The sequence below is a fragment of the Asterias rubens genome, chromosome 13 (assembly GCF_902459465.1).
Source record: "Asterias rubens chromosome 13, eAstRub1.3, whole genome shotgun sequence".
Taxonomy (NCBI): domain Eukaryota; kingdom Metazoa; phylum Echinodermata; class Asteroidea; order Forcipulatida; family Asteriidae; genus Asterias; species Asterias rubens.
The window spans coordinates 9,449,175-9,467,856 of record NC_047074.1 but is presented as its reverse complement, the minus strand read 5'-3'; the positions used below and the strand labels follow the sequence as shown (position 1 = coordinate 9,467,856).

Below are 18,682 nucleotides of genomic sequence, written 5' to 3'. Positions count from 1 at the left end.
ACTTACTGCTTGCGATTTTGTTCAATTTTGGGCTCAACCTGGATAAAAATGCTGGACTTACCCCTTGTGATTTTTTTTCCCATTTTGGGCTAAAATTTGATAAAAATGCTGGACTTACCCCTTGCGATTTTTTCAATTTTGGGTTCAAATAAATGCTGGACTTACCCTTTGCGATTTTATTCAATTTTTGGCTCAAATTGGATAAAAATGCTGGTTTTACCCCTTGCGATATTTTTATATTTTTGGCTCAAACTTGATATATATTCTGCACACAAGCAATGGTTTGATTTTTTTAGTCTCAAATTTGATAAAAATGCTGGGCTTATCCCTTGTGATTTTTTTCCATTTTGGGCTCAAATTTGATAAAAATGCTGGACCTACCCCTTGTGATTTTGTTCAATTTTGGGCTCAAATTGGATAAAAATGCTGGACTTACCCCTTGCGATTTCTTTTTTATTTTGGGGTTTCCATTTTTGGTTCAAATTCGATATTGCTTTTCTCTTTAATTTATTTCAATTATTTTAATTATCTTGAGATTTTTCGAAACTCTTCAAAAGATGCTCCCCAGTGATGATTGATCTCTTCAAAAATATAAGAACTAGGCAAGATTTTTTTTTTTTTTTTTAAATATATTATGTTATGGTGCACCAAGTGAGAATACTGGTCTTTGACAATCATGAACAAAAGAAAATTTGTCTTTAAATTTGTCTTTATTTTTACACGAATGACGGTGAACTTTATCTTACGATTCAAAAAACTACAAGCTACCAGTGAATATAAATACACCAAAAAGCTGGATTTTTTCAAGTATCAATATTAGTCTAAATAAATCTTATAACATACCTAGATAGATCAACAGAGCCCACTGCGCCTTTTTGGAGCCTTAAATTGCATGTTAAAAAAAGCTCAAATCTGAACCAAAGGCAAGACTGACCCCTTGCAATTGTTTTCAATTTTTGGCTCAAATTTGATAACAATTCTGCACATACATTAGGCCTACTTGCGAATAGTAATTTTTGAGCTTAAGTATGAAGAAAAACAAGCTGGACTTACCCCTTGTGATTTTTTCAATTTTGAATAATAATATTCCACAAAATATGGCTAAAATCCTAAGTCAACCTCCAAAAAAAAAAAGGGATCAGTAAAGCCTCTGCATCATTTTATAGCCTAAAATTGCAATTTAAATTTGCCAAAACTTGATTCAAACAAATTTCTCTCTAATTTTCCTCAAAATTATAGGAAAGAAAAAGTCAAATATCAACCTAGGCATATCGTGCTTTAAAAGCAGCTTTATGAATTAGGACCTTTACAAGTGTCCACATCAATATTATTATACTATGAACTACATGTAGTAGGTAACTTAATCTCATTTTGAGCTAAATTTATCATCCTCTTTTTATAAATTTAAGCTACCACTTGATGCTCAAACATTTGTCTTATAAATTTGATTGTTTTAAAATGTTTCAAGTTTGATATAAATTACTTATTTGACAATAGCATTTATTTTGTTACTGACCATGCAAATATTTTACTCTTTATATACAGCAAATAATGAACAAATGTAAATAATTTTTTCAGCGAAATGGGAGGGTATATGTACCGTTGGTAACTATTCAAACAATTAATGTCAAATAGCTTACTTGGTGAGAAGCACTTGGATTAAACAAAAACTAATTTTGAGAAACATTTCATTTCAGATTGTGTATAGGATAATGTACATTGTGGCAGAGATATAGACTTGTGAACAACTCATTAAATTGTTGTCGTTGTGCACGATTTTGTTTCAAAATCAAGAAGTGTTCGTAAAAGCTGTGAGACTTCACGGTACCGTTCATCAAATTTTAAAAGACTTGCACGATCTATACATTGCGGCAGAGTGAGACTTATGAACAAATTGTTAAATGTTTGTCATGGTGCATGCTGTCACACAATTAAACTGCATGACAAACAATGGGAAAACACACGACTGTACGCGCAGCGCATGATTCTCAGCCCATGATAGCCTTACACGCATACACGTTTCATCAAGGATGGCGACACAGTTCTGAAGGTCACAGGTTTAGACCCCCTTCCAGACAAACTTTCTTGGTTCAACTGCAAACAGCTGTATCTCATTTAAACCAAACTCTTGGCACAACTGGTTCGGGTATCCAATTTTTAGAAAGAAACTTTTAAGGTGTAAAAAGTTGTAGTATTTTTTTAAGGTTTGTGAATTCACCGAGTACAAGGGTGTGATAGGTTGTTGAAAAAAGCTTGCGAGTGCACAAAAAAAGCGTAATTTAAGCTTGCAGTGTGCAAAAGCTTGCCAGCTCAGAGCCTGCTTACCTACATTTGTCTGTGGTTTTAAAAACCCAACTCTGCAATCTGGGTAAAATCACATCCCTGATAGTAGTGTGCAGTTGTTACACCACTATTTTCTCTTCGTAACAAACATAGCTCTTTGAGTCAATAGACCGATCCATTAAGCTCAGCCCCATTAATATTGACCAATTACAAGCCATTTCGCAACCAAAAGTCGTGTCAAATAAAGTCCGACAGTCATGCGCGCGTATGCTTGGCGCGTGCGGTAGAGTTGTGCAGAATGGCATTGGAGAGGCTCCAGATTCTTGCAACACGTGCGCAGAGGGGCGCAGCTTAATGGATCGGTATAATGACTGGAAGTCAATAGAAAATGCGCCGCTTATTGAATTACTGTATGGTGCATGATGATGGTTCTTTCTTAGGAGATGATTGCTGTCGCGGAGGAGGAGTCTGAGGAAATCTTGGGTTTGCGCTTGCGTTTCTGCTGGCATAAGAGGTTTGATAAGACGTTGGAGTTGGATTTGGATTTGTGTAGTTCTGAGATGGTCTCGCAGTAGCACGTCTACCAGAAGGCGTATAAGCAGTTGATTGTGGGCCTGCACGAGCCGCATTACTCACGCTGGATGGAGACTTCAATTTATATCTAATCAAATACTCAGGGTACACTTGTGTTTTTTCAAAGACAACAAATATTTCCGTGTTACTCATCTTATCGACGCAGGAGTCATACAGTTCCCCATGTGGATCGTTCAGGTCTTTAGGTGGAGGCCTAACGTATGAGGGGTCTCCAGTGATTGTGTCTCCGATTAGGACTTGAGCCACAAAGACGTAACGGCAGTCATCGGAATCAGGTAATGTGTAGCTGTTGGAAAAACTTGCATCACGAGCGAAGTAGCTCCCCTTTCCGTAGAGTGTACCGACGGTGGTCCCGCTGAGTCGCCAGTCGAAGTTCTGACGGCTGATGGGATCCTTGTATTTTTCTTGGGTTCCGTGAAATAGTTGCTTCTGTAGAACTGGCTGACCTCTCTTTCGCTTTTTCATCCTTTCACTCATCCTAAAAGGATAAAAAGTAGAGAGAACTACATGTAGGTATTTGAAAATGATGAAGTGGTTGACTTTACTTTTGTTTGTAGTTATGGCACTGAGGCACTAAGGCACTGAATCACTTAGGTATGAGTCAATGAGGTACTGGGGCACTGAGGTACCAATGATTTTAGGGCACTGATCTACTACAGTGAAGCACTGAGGCACTGAGGTACTATGGTACTGGGGGTACTGGATTACCAATGATTTTTGGTACTGATGTTCTATTGTTCTGAAGTACGGGAGGCACTGTGAGGCACTGTGAGGCACTGAGGTACTATGATACTGGGGTACTGGAGTATACCAATGATTTACGGTACTGATGTTCTATAGCTCTGAAGTACAGGAGGCACTGTGAGGTACTGATGGACTTCACTGAGGTACTAGGGTACTGAGGCACTGAGGTAAGAATGATTTAAGGTTCCCATACTGAGGGTTCTAAAGTACTGAGGCACTGAGCCACTGGGGCATGCACTGAGGTACTGCAGTAATGAGGCACTAGGGCACTGAGGTACTTAAACTTAAAAAAACAAAAAAAAAAACAGTCAGTTCCCCCTAGTGTTTTATATTGATACATATAAAAAAACAAATGATGAATTATTAACACCACACTATGGTTGTGACCTCAAGACCGAGAATGGTTTTCTATTTTGAATCTTGGAAAGTTTTTGACCCCTGCAGCTTTTTCCTTAGATCGACTCAAAGAATAGAAAACCTGCATTGATGATCATGGGTACCCTGCACATAGTTTCAGTTTTCAAGTTACACTGGAATCACTAAAAAATGGTTAAACGATTAAACGAAAGTGTTTGGGAAGCTCCATTCAAAAAAGGGGCCAAAGTAAAACATGATTTTTTCTCAGGCAACTCACACCTGTTATTTCCATGTAATTTCTTTTCCATCTGGTGGACTTAATTGGATCATAAACAGACTACGGGCTGCTGATTGTCGCAGGCAGATTTACTGCTCATACATTCAAGTTAATGACCCAAGTAATTCAATGTTAACACACTCAAAGAAAAAGATGTATGCTCTCCAAGTTACCAAGTTTTTGTGGCCAAACTTGGAAATTCTTTATACAGAACTTTCCTGTAATGATGTAGACAGACAAAAAATTAGTTAATACATAGCATACGATTCCACATACTTTGTGAAGTCCTCCCACAACTCCAGGTTCTGAACCCTCTGTATTGAGATGATCGTGGCCTTGTCGTCCATGGTGTCCCAAAACAAGTTGGCAATATTGATGTATTCAGCACTGGTGAAGTCTCTGATGTTGACCAGTACCTCGTCCGTTCTGGCACCGTGATTGTCCCAGGTCGTCGGAACCACGACACTACCTCTCTCTGCCAGAGCTTTGTGTCTGTTGAGAAAATTTGTTCATAAAATGCATTTCATTCCTACAAATAAACTATATCAGTTTCTGATCAGCAGAGTGTGGGTTCGAATCCCCAGCCATGACACTTGTGTCCTTAATCAAGACACTTAATCATTGCTTCATCCTTCGGATGGGACGTAAAGCTGTTGGTCCCATGTGTTGTGTAAACGCATGTAAAAGAACCCAGTGCACTTATCGTAAAGAGAAGGGGTTCGCCCCGGTGCTCCTGGCTGGATTGGCAGCATATTGCGTCACAGCACCTTGCACACCATTACATGGTGCTAAGGATTAGGTCTTATTTCTCAAACTTTGTCTCTTCCCACTCCTTGCAGTAATAATACCTGGCGCTTTGTATCCTTTGGCAAAAGGCGCGTTATAAATACGGTTATTATTATTAAGCAGAGAGAACATTTCCTAAGCTGACAATGTCTAAAGATGGATGTGTTAGCATCCCTTCCTTGTAGAGACAAGTTCTAACCATTTCTTGGAAAGTGTAAGAAGACAACCCGAGTTGAGAGCAAAGTTCATAGACAAAGACTTAAACTTAAAACCCTGAAATGCACTAACAAAGATAAAATCACATACTCACACCATCCTCTACTTAATTTGTAAGTGTGTCGGTAGCGAGCAATAAGTTTTAAAAGTTTTTGTTTTAAACTTTTCTTTACAAAAACACTGTACATATCAGTGTCATAGTTACACCTAGGAAAAATAGTTGATCAACTTTCCTCCTTCCAAATTGTTTCCCTGTCAAACTTTGTGCCAACCAAAACATTAAACTTTCGATCCTTGCTTAGGGTAAAAATTTATTTTAGTATTGTCCCCAAACAACAACAACAAAAACAAAAGTGTACCGTTTAGATTCTTGTTTTCGTTCCTCCATACTGGCAAACTTTGGTCGCCGTCTGACCCGCCTGCATGTAAGGTAGTGTAGGTTCTTCTGTTGCATTGCCTGGAAGTCAAGCTCGTAGCGCTGGCCTCCTGCTGTGAAGTTAATTTTGGCAGCCCCCTGCTTGCTTTCATAGTCCAAGTACTTCTGCTCGATACTGCTGCTGTCGATGCCTGCTATGATGCCTTTCATGTTCTGCACCAGAAACAAATGGAACGAGAAACTTTTTTAAATAAGCCGTTGCAAACTTAATAATTAACAAAATTACTTGCGGTATAAATGCAGCAAGACGTTTATGGCCTCGTGTTTTGACTCAATCAGAGTATTTCTCAAAGGCAATTTTTTCATTTATTTAATTTATTTTCTTGTACTTGTAAGCGCTGTGATTTTGTCTTCAAAGTAGAACGTATTTCAATGCTGCTAATTATTATTATAATTATTATATAATCACATCTCAGCTCTAGGTTGCATACACTCTGCGGACAGTCTTTTGTTCTGCCTTGCTACATGAATGGAAACTTGATAAAAACCATGTGACCCGCTCTGTGAAAATGAGTCAGATGTAGGCAATTTCAGGAATTGAGTTATATGCATGGCTGGAAAGAACACATCAGCAGCAGTAATTTGGTATGTGTCTAAGCTTTGGGGTGTATCGCGTTGCCGAGTTACTCCCGTTTGAAATTAGCCACTACACCATTTTTTTTTTTAAACGAATTACAAGTAAAATGATATTTTAAAGCCATTATACACTTTCGGTAAACAGTATTGTCCAAGTCCCACACTTCGTGTATCACAACTTATATATAAAATAACAATCCTGTGGAAATTTAGGCTCAATCGGACATCGGAGTCGGGAGAAAATAACGGGAAAACCCACTCCTGTTTTCACGCGTTTCGCGGTGTCATGACATGTGTTTATAACAAATCCGTAATTCTTGCCAACGAGAAATTATATTGTTTTACCGTTTTCTCAAAAAGTTAAACATTTCATGGACTAATATTTTAAGAGAAGTCTTTCACCATTACCTTCTGTAAACCCTGTAAATTATTTGTAAATCTGCAAACTTTTTTTTTCTTTTCCTTCTGTACCGAAAGGGTCCAATGGCTTTAAACTACCATCGCGTGCAAAAGGATACAAACTAGACATAAGTATGATCACAAAATTGTTGTATTCATAGCTACATTATATTGCCTAAAAGTAAGTGTTCTAAAGGTTAACCATGCAACTAAACACTTTAAAAAAGAAGAAAAGAAAAAAAAACTTTTTTTTCTTCTTCACATTTTCCACATTAAACTGTCCATAACTTAATATTGCATTGGGCGACATGTGACTCATTTTCACAGAGTGGGTCACATATTCTTCAACATCAAAAAAAATCCCTCTATACATACTAGCTGACTGTGCTATACATACAGTGTGGACCTGAGAACGATAGAGATCCACATAGTGTAGAGACTTGAAACACTATGAGGATTTACACACGTCCACACAGTGTTTTTACAGTGCTGAAGAGTAGGATTTTCCTTACATACAGTGTACAGAATAAGGAAATGTCCACAGAGTGTCAACACAGTGGTAGTGTTTCAAGTCCCTACACTGTGTGTGGACTTACACACGTCCACTCAGTGTTTTTAGTGTTGAAGAGTAGGGTTTTCCTTACATAGTGTACAAAATAAGGAAATGTCCACGGAGTGACAACAAAGTGCTGGGTGTGTGAACGTGTGCAAGTCCACAGAGTGTTTCATCAGGTCCCTTCACTGTGTGGACTTGTTTTGCTCTCAGGTCCACAAGACAAGTCCAACCATCGTCGACGAGCATCCACCCCCAAGATTTAGTCTATCAGAGTTAGTCAAACTGTGCTTTGGTTCTTGGTCGAATTTTCTCTTATAACGGGAGACTTTTAGACGGTCCTTTTTCATAGTTCAAGCTAGTAGTAACCCTGCTAAGACCTACACGCGCAATACTGAGAGTTCCAGTGGAACTTAATATTCCTGTGGTATTTTGTGTACCACAGAAAAAACCACAAGATATTTTTGTAAGAGTCAGAGCAGCAACAAATGGACTGTTATATCTGAAGCCAGCGTCTGAAAAGTCTCCCATCAAGAATTGGAGGAAAACAAATACTGACCTTTTCTGAGTAAACGATCCATCTGTGTGTTTCATCCAGCCAGTACCAAACCCACTCGATGCAAAACGCTTTTTCCCAGTTACTCTTTGTGACGCTTGACACTGTCGCCAGCCTCCGGACATCAACCTCGTAACTACATTCCAAAGTACCGGTCATGACGTCAAATTGGATGGTCATATCAGAATAGAAGTTTCCGTCATTGCTGAAGAAGATAACAATTTACACAATTACGGACTATAACACCCAGACGCAGACCCTACAAAACACTTTTCAAAAAACTTTTACAATTTATGTAAAGTCAACAGTGTTGGAGTGTCAATGATGGACCTTATGCATTGATGTCATCTTAGAGGAAAAACGGTGACGAAACAATCGAAACGTACAGATTTGTATGCGTGGCGCACATTATTGGCAAAATTATCAACCTCCTTTTGACCCCCTAGGTGAGGGCGCCCTACTGAAATGACTTCATGTGCATCTAAGGTCTATTGGACGACACCCTCATTTATCAACTACTACTAGTTACCTTCGTGAGCTGTAAAGAGAATTGTTGACGCCACAGTAAATCTTCTCAACATTGTAGTTCTCAGTTTGAGGAAGGTCTTGCCAGCCAGTTTGCCCTCGTTGTGTGTCCTTTGTCTGCCACTGATAAGGCTGTCTGCAATGCCTCTTGTGGTTGTACTTGTCTCCGTCAAATATACATCTTCCGCGGAGAAAGTAGGTGCAGATGTAGACTGAATCGGTTTGGTAACCATGCCCAGTGCGGTGGATAGCGCCATCAGTTGGATTGGAGGAAGCAGTCGTTGGTAGAGACCTTGGGCTAGGAGACTTTGGTTTCCAGGAAATATGTTTGGCACTCGGCAAGACAGAGGAACTTGGTTCTTCTTTGAGCTTAAGCTTGGAGGTATCTGGGTTCTGCTCTAAATGAAGGTTTTGGGCCTCAATGATTTTGAACTTGAGTGAATATGGCAAGTGTGTCCACGCACCTTCCTTTTTTAAATTAGCAACAAGTGTCGTCAGATTTGCTTGAACCTTGCTTGCTTGTTCAGATGATAGCCTACCTCCATCATTGAGCTTATCCAGAGTAGCTTCAAGATGGTCATAGTCGATGGCATTCCACCTTGGTTTCGCCTCTTGCAACTGTTGGTCCTTGCTCTTTTCTTTAGGTCTGACGACATCTTGGACATGAGATGGATGAGGTCCTCTGAAAACGTTCTCACGTAGCCTGTCGGTGTCCCTGGATGAAAGAGCACTACATGTTACGTCCTTGGGGGTGGCAACATCTGGCTTCTTAACCACAAACACCGAAGCTTCCGGTTCTTTCTGAAGATGTTGTGGGTTTCCTGCTCCTGACGGTTGACACAAGCAGTTTCCCTCTGACCCCCTGAAGCTAGCCACATCAGGTGGTGTTGTTTTGTGACACACTGCTCTTGATTTCACCGACTGTAGAGCACCGCTGTTGGCAACTTTTGGCCTTTCCTCCTCCTTTTTGTCCTTCCTGGGTTGTGTTTCCTCCTTTGGGCTTTTCGTCTCCTTTACGTCTTCAACTGATGCAACGTCTCTGTTTACCATCTTAGGGGCTGCAACTGGATTGAGCTCATCAGAATGTCCGTCAGCTGAGAAGTTACTGGCACATGACTCATCGACATCAGCCTCACTACAAAAGAAAAGAGAACAACTTGCATGACTTAAAGTATTGCTTGGAGACTGTTTTTGTCCTTACACCCAGTTCAGAGTTAAACCCAGTTCAGACTGGCACTCCAGAGTCACGCCGAACCAAATAGATTAGAAGCGACTCTGGGTCGACCCATTTAAATTTTGGTTTTATACAGGCGCTCTTAACATTTACATTAGGTTAGGCTCATGACAAGATCGCAACTGAAACAGTCGATCTTTCGACTTCTAGCACGTCCAGTCGCTCCTAACTATTTGAGGCGTCAAACTTTTCATGTACTTAATTCAGAATTTGGTTCGGCGCGACTCTAGAGCGCCTGTCTGAAACGGGTGTTACTCAACTTAAGACCAACTGCCTCTCCACTTGTCTCACATCACTCATAATTTGACCTTGTTGGTTGGGATTACCACTGGTAAGATTGAAAATATAAAATTTTGAAGATTTACGTAAAAACTTTAAAGGCAGTGCACACGATTGGTAAATACTCAAAATAATTATGAGCATAAAACCTTTTTTAATGACGAGTAATGGGGAGAGGTTGATAGTATAAAACATTGTGCGAACCGGCACCCTCTAAAGTGCCATAGTTGTTGAGAAAGAAGTAATTTTCCACCAATTTGATTTCGAGACCTCAGATTTAGAACTTGAGGTCTCGAAATCAACCATCTAAACGCACACAACTTCATGTAACAAGGGTGTTTTTTTCTTTCATTGTTATCTCGCAAGTTCGATGACCGGTTGAGCTCAAATTTTCACAGGTTTGTTATTTTATGCATATGTTGAGATACACCAACTGTGAAGGCTAGTCTTTGACAAATACCAATAGTGTCCACTGCCTTTAATACATGAAGATAATCATGTTGGGTACTCCCTCAAAATATTTTAACATGGTAGCTTTGATCTTGTGAGTCCAAAACCTTAAAGTTGCTGCGGTGAAAAGTTTTTTTTTTTTCACTGCATTTATTTGCTCAGATATTTCATTAACCATGATCGGGTTGGCGTAGTGGCTTTTTTCCTCGCCAATTCCCCATGGGGGCACTACCTGTATTAGGTATTGAGTCCATTTCTGATTGGGTTCCAGAGCTCCATTCCACAAAAATCCATTGTAAGACAAATTGTCAGTATCACCAAAGCGATTTGTATTGTGACATCCCACTTTACTAAGCAACTCCGCTTGATTTGCCCTTGAGATCAATCGCTTAGTTCTTTGTGAAATCAGCCCCTGGTTTTCCATTGGATAATCGGAACTCCTTCTTTGTCTTCTCTCTATTGGGGTCTTGGCCACAAAATGTCATAAATGAGGGTGTTCCACTGGAATAGTGAAAACCATTTTGCAAGTGTACCTTTGTGTACTGTTGGCAGGGCGCTCTAGTAATGAATAATTAGGTCTCCTTGCAACCTCAAACACACGGTGATCTGCTAGGCACGTTTGCTCCATGCAGGAGAAGTTTAATTTAAACTTCCCTTCATCCGTGGTGAAAACGTAAGAGGCCGTTTTTCCTTTCAACATGAAGTCCAAATATTTCCTCTCCAATATCAATGTGTTGATGCTTGAGGAGGCTGGGTTACCAGCCTGTACTGGTACCTGTTAAAAAAAAGTATTTAGTTTAACGACTTGATGTTTTCAACCAAAACAACGATAATCGCAAATGGCAGAAAATTAATCGGACAGCAAAATTAAATAGGTATAATCCCAAGAGGAGTCATCACAAAACTCAGTTGACCTGGGAGCCACTCTTAAATATTAATCTTGCACTTTTCTGAAGGCAAAGATATAAGATAGTAGGAAAAATATCATACCTGAGTCAAAGAGGAAGATTTATAATTTGTATTGTGGGCAAAAGGTGCATTAAGGCAATTATGACCAGGGGCATATTGGAGCCATAAATGACCAGGGGCATGTAGGTGGCAATTATGCCGAGGGGGATTGGGGAATGCATGGCCAGGGGCATAGAGGCAATTATGACCAGGGGCATAGTATACAAATGTTGACTGCTTCGAGTGCTATGATTAAGACTACTCCCGAGGTGATCCCCGCGGCGAAAATGGAACCGTCCTGGGATCACCGAGAGAGTCGTAGTTTTCACCATAGCACGAGATTAAAGTAGTCAATATTTTTTTTATAACACCCCACCAGACTATTTATCATCTTCGTAAACTTTGTAAGCGTGTTTCAGATACACAGATGCACAACTGCTTGGGTTTGAGGTGAGTAAAAGGACGTCTGGGTACTGCACGCCGCGTGATAGTCGTCGCACTATCACACCGCAAACGATGCACTATCACACGGCAAACGATGCACTATCACACGGCAAACGATGCACTATCACACAGCCGCCGTCTAGTAAAACTAAGACATACCATGTGAGGCGCTCTAAACCAATTAAAAGGCAGAATATTTGTAAGGGGTGTTATAAAGGCAACTATATGAATAGGAGCATGGAGGCATTGACCAGGGGCATGGGAGCAATTATGGCAATGGGCATGGAGGCAATCAAGGAGCACGGAGGCAAATACGGCCATGGGCATGGAGGCATATATGACCAGGGGCATGGAGGCAACTATTACCAGGGGCACGGAGTCAATTAGTACCGGATTTGAGGCAATTATGACCAGGGGCATGGAGGCATGAATACAATCATGTACCTGTTTAGGGTACTCCCTCCACTTCTTGGTTCCGTCCTTCCAGTACCACATCCAATGAGTGCTGTATTCCTTCCTCCAGCCTCCTGCCCGAGTAGAGGAGAGGGACGAAAGACGCCGGACATCTAAAACATGGCCGAATCCATCTTGGATTGTGGAGAAGTGTTTACCAAATGTAACAGTAACGACGTGCATGAAGTTGGTTTTTTCACCACTGAGGAATAAGCACAGACATAAATGTTATTTTTCAAATTTGTCCATTATAATTTTTTTATAATTGTTACTCATTTATTGTCAAGGGACAAAAGCTGCCTCAACAGCAACCCTGTAACTCAGATGCCCAAGGTGTAACTTGTAAGTTGTGTTGGCCTTGTCTCATATGGTCTTGTCCGCTTCCATTGTCCTTTGTCCTGTCACGGTTCCGTGGTTTTATGTTTGTTTGTCCATAGGTTATGGTACAAAAGCGTTCTGCTTTACCTTAAACCTAAATGTTGTCTTTCTGCTGATTATTATTGATTCAAATATATTTATTATCTCATGTTACTGTGTTACTTGGGTAATTTCAACTTAAAGGCAGTGGGACACTATTGGTAATTACTCAAAATATTTATTAGCATAAAACCTTTCTTGGGAACGGTTGATGGGGAGAGGTTGATGGTAAAAAACATTGTGAGAAACGGCTCCCTCTGAAGTGCCACAGTTTTCGAGAAGGAAGTAATTTTCCACGAATTTGATTTTGAGACCTCAGGTTTAGAACTTGGAACTTGAGGTCTCGAAATCAACAATCTAAACGCACACAACTTCGTGTAACAAGGGTGTTTCTTTCTTTCATTATTATCTCGCAAGTTCGATGACCGATTGAGCTCAAATTTTCACAGGTTTGTTATTTTATGCATATGTTGAGATACACCAACTGTGAAGGCTAGTCTTTGACAATACCAATAGTGGCCACTGCCTTTAATGTGTTTTTTTTTTTAATGAATTGCAGCATTGAAATAAATGTTACTGAATTGAATTTGATTAAATTTTCACAGATTGGTTGTTTTGCTCTACTTGTCATCAAGACAATTTTGGAACAAATTTACACGTAAAAATATCAATGTTGGATATTACTTTCCTTTTGAATGTAAAAAAAAGAACAAAACGAAAAAGGATTTCAGCCGTGACAGCAAAAGTAGTAAATATCTTACCATACATGGATTCCCCCAGTGTACTCTTTATTGTTGACATCACAGAAGTGTTTCTCCAGATGACTGTTGGCCTGCTTGGATAGGTCCAGCCAAGATGTATTCTTCGTCCTAGCATCTAGAATCTGCCACTGGAATGGTTGCAAACAATGCACGTAGATCCCATGTTCCCTCTGATCGTAATTGCACTTTCCTCGTAAGTAGAAATGGCAGACCTCTAGCCTTTCCCCGGAAGATGAAGGCGCCCCCATCAGCTCCTGATCAGCTGATGAAGAACTTGTTGGACTTGAGGCTTCTCCTGAAGCTGAGGATCCTTCAACTGTAACTTGGGGGGTCTTTTCGTCGGATGGTCTTTCCGAGACTTTTTCTGAGACCTGAGGGTCAGTGCTCGGAGTGGACTTTCTTCTCTTGGCATTCTTAGACGGATTTCTGGTTCTCGCTGCTGGAACTTGCTCCAAAGAATTGGAAGCTGCAGATGTATTTGGACCTACAGTTTCTTTTTTAACAACTTTGGCAGGCTGTGCGTTTGTTGCTTTCTCTTCGATATCGGAAAAGCTCTCAAGAAAATTCATTAATTTGTCCTCGTTAAGCTGTTTATTTTTCGCGATACTTTCCACTGACTCATCTGTTGACCTGTCCTTCGGGGACCTGATCGTTGCCGCAAACAGACTTTTGAACTTGCGTCGAGTTTCCCCTTTCAGGCAAAAACCATACCTTCTCACCATCATGACATCTATTTGTCTTGACTGCATATCATGTGAAAAGCGGCAGGAATTCCCAGCTCGGCACTGCTTCAACATATAGTATCTAATAATATACAATCAAAAGAAAAAGCGATGCTTTATGATTTTTTTCTCCCCTCTTAAAAAAAATACATACATAACATGTAAATGATTTTTTAAATAATATACTTACTCATTAAAACTGGTAAACAAAATACTTGAAGGGATAAACCATAAGATTTAACAAACCACGAGGGAAACTCATGATCATCCAGCAGTCGCAAGTTCAGATCCGGCTAAAGCAAATTTTCAAAAACTCAACGGCTATTGGGTTTTCCCCAGGATTTTTTTTTAATTTGTAAAGGGCACTCTTAAAGGATTTGGGTACTTTTTCAAAATGTCCATAGATTTACATTAAACTTACAGGGTTTGAAGATAATGATAGTGGAAAGCTTCCCTTCAAATCTTACTAAATACTGATGTGATGTAGTTTTTGAGAAATGAGTAAAACAATGTCATGAAACTACGTTTGGTAATGATTAAAATAATTTTCATGACATTGTTTAACTCATTTCCCAAAAACTACAGCACCTCAGCACGTAATAGTTTCAGGGAAGCTTTCTACTACCATTATCTTCAAACTGTGTAAGTTTAGTGTAAATCTGTGGACATTGTGTTTTTTGTCCTACAAAAGTTACATAGACCCTTTAACTCTCAAAATTTGTGGATGTTTGGCCAAAGCATGCTGAATTTAATAAGGTCTTTTGAATGTTTTTTACTGCACTTGGTGTTTAGCTAAGTGTTTTAACAGTTCTATTGTGCAACCTGGAGCATTCTATGGTTTTAATTTACAAAATCTATATAAAAAGAGTTTTTATTTGTTTGCATATCTGCAAAATGTGCGCATACTGGGACGCAATTCGCTAGCTTGTGGATAAAGTGCTATAAAAAGTATTGTTTTTAAAAAAAACCAGTTTTTATCCCCTGAAAAAAAAAAACAACAACATTTGCATTTTATTTACCGGCAGATGTGGAGGTTGTTACACAGTTCTCCTCTCTCGCAACCATCCTCACGGTACAAATACGCCGTGCAAAGCTTCAGAACATCTCTACGTGAAGAATTCTTCCTTGGTCGCCTTCTGTTTCGTGAGTTAGGTCTCCTTGCCTCAGCCATTTTTATCGTTAAGCAAAAAACCTTTGGAAGGAATAAACCAAATATTCTGAATACTTAACTGTTTTCAGTTCGTTAGTGCAAAGTTTTTTAGCGTTAAAGACAGTTGGACACTATTGGTAATTACTCAAAATAATCATAAAACCTTTTCTGCGCTAGTAGGTCTGAGAATGCGCACTTCTGGCAAGAACTATGAAAAAGGATCATCCAAAAGTCTCAAAACTGTTCTACCTTGAATTTGTTTTCTTCAAACAAATAAAATTCCAAATTCAATTTACAGTTTTTAAAAAGCTAACAGTAAACTAGCCCTGGCGGCCTTACACTTTCGTTTTGTACTACAGTGACGTCCTGGACATCAGGGTACATTTCTGGGGCGGAAAATTTTCACAGCTTCATAACTCAAATCTTACCTGCATGAAAGCACCAATTTCAACAGATTCACATTCCATGGCAGCATATGTTTTTCTGCGGTGGGTTTTGATCGTCATATATTCTTCACAAATCCGTCATTTTCATGAAATAATGCAGCTCCCAACGTTAAGGAATTCCCATTTTTGTTCGTACTCTCACAGTCTGCCGTGTGTACGCAAGACGCGCAAATTTCGAATTGTGTTGTTAACGCTGTGCAGTCAATGACCAAGAATTCATGCGTCTAAGCTTGCATCATGCGTCTTGCACGCAAATGTATACGCATACGCACGACAACAGACAACACTGTGAGAAAACCATCAAAACGGGAATTTTTTTAACGTTGGAAGCTGCATTATTTCACGAAAATTACGGATTTGTGAGGAAAACATGAGGACCAAAACCCACCGCAGAAAAATGTATGCCGCCATGGAATGTGAATCTGTTGGCATTTGTAGTGTAGAGGTAAAACGGAGTAGTTGGGGACTGAATTACGGTAAGAATTTTTCATTTTAAACAATTTTTGAGATTGCGGAGTGGATTTTCTGTCGCCCCTAGGGCCAATGAGAGTTCAAAGGACACAGAGTTTGGCGAGATAAAAAAAACAATAAAAAGAGATTTGCGTTGACAAATTTAAAACTTTATAAAAGAACCAGAAACAAAGCAGACTCATTATTGTCATGAGAGATGTACGTCTACGTGTATGAGGTTACGGGAGACGATAGCGGAACGAAACCGGGCAATTTAGACTACCTACACCCATGCAAACGAAACACTTTTGTGGCGCAGGAGCAATTTTACAATACCCATAGACCCTAATGTCCTAATCTTACAATCCCCGAGAAAATTATGTGAATAATGGAATGCGAACGTTTACGTTGATTACTCGGCAGGATCGTTATAGACAGTGGACACTATTGGTGATTGTCAAAGACTAGCCTTCACAGTTGGTGTATCTCAATATATGCATCAAATAATAAACCTGTGAAAATTTGAGCTCAATCGGTCATCGGACTTGCGAGATAATAATGAAAGAAAAAAACACCCCTGTCACACGAAGTTGTGTGCGTTTAGATGGTTGATTTCGAGACCTAAAGTTCTAAATCTGAGGTCTCGAAATCAAATTTGTGGAAAATTACTTCTTTCTCGAAAACTACGTCACTGCAGAGGGAGCTGTTTCTCACAATGTTTTATACCATCAACCTCCCCCCATTACTCGTAATCAAGTAAGGTTATGCTGATAACTATTTTGAGTAATTACCAATAGTGTCCACTGCCTTTAAGTGAGGACGTTAGGCCAAGGGTGCTTTTAATTGCTCCATGGTGTAGTGCAGATCGGACACAAAAGTGCTATCACTTATCAGAAAAACAAAACTGAAGAAACCAAAGGTGCGACGAGACAACTGGAACTCAACTGGTGCTAGACAAACATAACAAATTGCAAAGTAAAAACTGGGCTGCTGCTTAACTAAATAAAGACTTCTTGATCATGTTGATTGATGCAACTCCTCCCTGAAAAGACTGAATGCCTTTTCTTCTGAAATTGCCAAGGACTGACTGCCGTTTTAGTATTGTGATGTTTGACAGACCCAGTTACGACTTATTAATTATGATACACTTCAAAGAAACAAAGAGTACAGTCCCCCAATAACTGGCTCTAATGTGTTACATGACCTACAAATACAATATGACATTGACATAGTACGTTCCGATACCCTGCTAGGCCTACACAGTACATCATGGTTTGGTTTTCCCCGGAAAAATAAACGCACTGTCTAAAAACTAGTCTTGTCTCTCGAACTATTCTTGATTTAGATCGTGAAGAGATTAATTTAACTCACCAAAAATGTCTACGTGGACGTATACTAGCCTTCGTAGCAAACTTAAAAGACCAACAAGATATTGAGACGGTTTTACTTGGGACTTTTAGGGTTTTATATCATCACCACCCATTTGTTTGGAGAAAGAACCACATCGCGCCGTCTCCCCGTCTGCTGCTTGGTTCCGTCTGCTTCTGTTGCTCATCATGGGAATTCCCCTTCCTAACAGTAGGCCGACCGCAGAGGGCGGTATTCCCAACAACCAAGGGGCGTTTTTCTTTTGTTACAAAACCGCGGTGTACAAAACCGCGGTGTACAAAACCTCACTGCGGTGCGAGGGGTTTTGTTAAAAACTGCCAATTCCTGTCTTGAGAAAGAGACTATGTTGCAACACTTTTTTGAAATAATAATTATTATTCTTCCACTGTGGTGGTGAGAGGTGTCATAATAATAATATGGAATTCGGGCTCTATTTTCCTTTGTGAAATAATCATCTGGACACTATTATTATTAGCTGCCAGTTTCCCTGAGGCATGCACCCTCTGTTTTTCACTGTTAAAGGCAGTGAACACTATTGGTAATTACTCGTAATAATTATTAGCATACAACTTTTCTTGCTGAAGAGTAATGGGGAGAGGTTGATGGTATAAAACATCGTGAGGAACGGCTCCCTCTGAAGTACCATAGTTTTCGAGAAATGAGTAATTTTCCACGAATTTGATTTCGAGACCTCAGATTTAGAACAGCACACAACTTCGTGTGACAAGGGTGTTTTTTTCTTTCATCATTATCTCGCAAGTTCGATGGCCGATTGAGCTCAAATTTTCACAGGTTTGTTATTTTATGCATAATGTTGAGATACACCAATAGTGTCCACTGCCTTTAAATAGGACCAACTTTAAAGCCCAATGTATCAAATCTTCTCAAGTTGAAAGCACAGAACCCCCAGGTTAAATTAGATAAATAATAATTGCTACTTGTAAAATAGTCCAGTATTATAAGAGGCCTCCCCAGCAGGGCTATAGGGTCTAGGGATAAAAGATAAAGCCCTTTTTCACACTGCATCTCTTAATACCCCTGGAATCATCAACTTATAATCCCAGGACTCTTTTTTCAACCGTTTTATACTGGTCCATTTTCACAGGGGTGGCTATTCCCCGGTATGCTTGTTTGCCCGGGCAGACAGAGGGCAAACCAGGGGAAACGATCATAGTGTGAACAAGCGAAGGAAATATTCCCCGTGGGCAACCCTGGGTTACAATAGTGTGAAAAGGGT

The 18,682-nt window shown here is 39.8% G+C and overlaps 1 protein-coding gene across 1 annotated transcript; it reads right to left on the bottom strand.

Annotated features, from left to right (window-relative positions):
* Positions 1-691: 691 nt before the first annotated feature.
* On the bottom strand, positions 692-17,578 carry LOC117298462. Its single transcript, XM_033781733.1, has 10 exons — positions 17,428-17,578; positions 15,030-15,202; positions 13,289-14,092; positions 12,102-12,312; positions 10,799-11,040; positions 8,307-9,437; positions 7,781-7,982; positions 5,617-5,846; positions 4,532-4,747; positions 692-3,355 (listed from the first exon to the last, which is right to left on the bottom strand). Exons 2-10 carry the CDS (start codon positions 15,179-15,181, stop codon positions 2,689-2,691), a joined length of 3,855 nt encoding a protein of 1,284 aa, XP_033637624.1. The 5' UTR covers positions 15,182-15,202; positions 17,428-17,578; the 3' UTR covers positions 692-2,688.
* Positions 17,579-18,682: the final 1,104 nt, after the last annotated feature.

What these genes read in the sequence shown, in the direction of transcription:
- LOC117298462 (XM_033781733.1), bottom strand. Translation starts at nt 15,181, where the DNA reads ATGGCTGAGGCAAGGAGACCTAACTCACGAAACAGAAGGCGACCAAGG. An exon ending in CCTGCCAACAGTACACAAAG is followed by an intron (nt 9,438 to 10,798) that starts GTACACTTGCAA and finishes TTTCTTTTGTAG; the next exon opens with TGAGGCTGATGTCGATGAGT. An exon ending in TTGTGGGAGGACTTCACAAA is followed by an intron (nt 3,356 to 4,531) that starts GTATGTGGAATC and finishes TTATCCTTTTAG; the next exon opens with GATGAGTGAAAGGATGAAAA.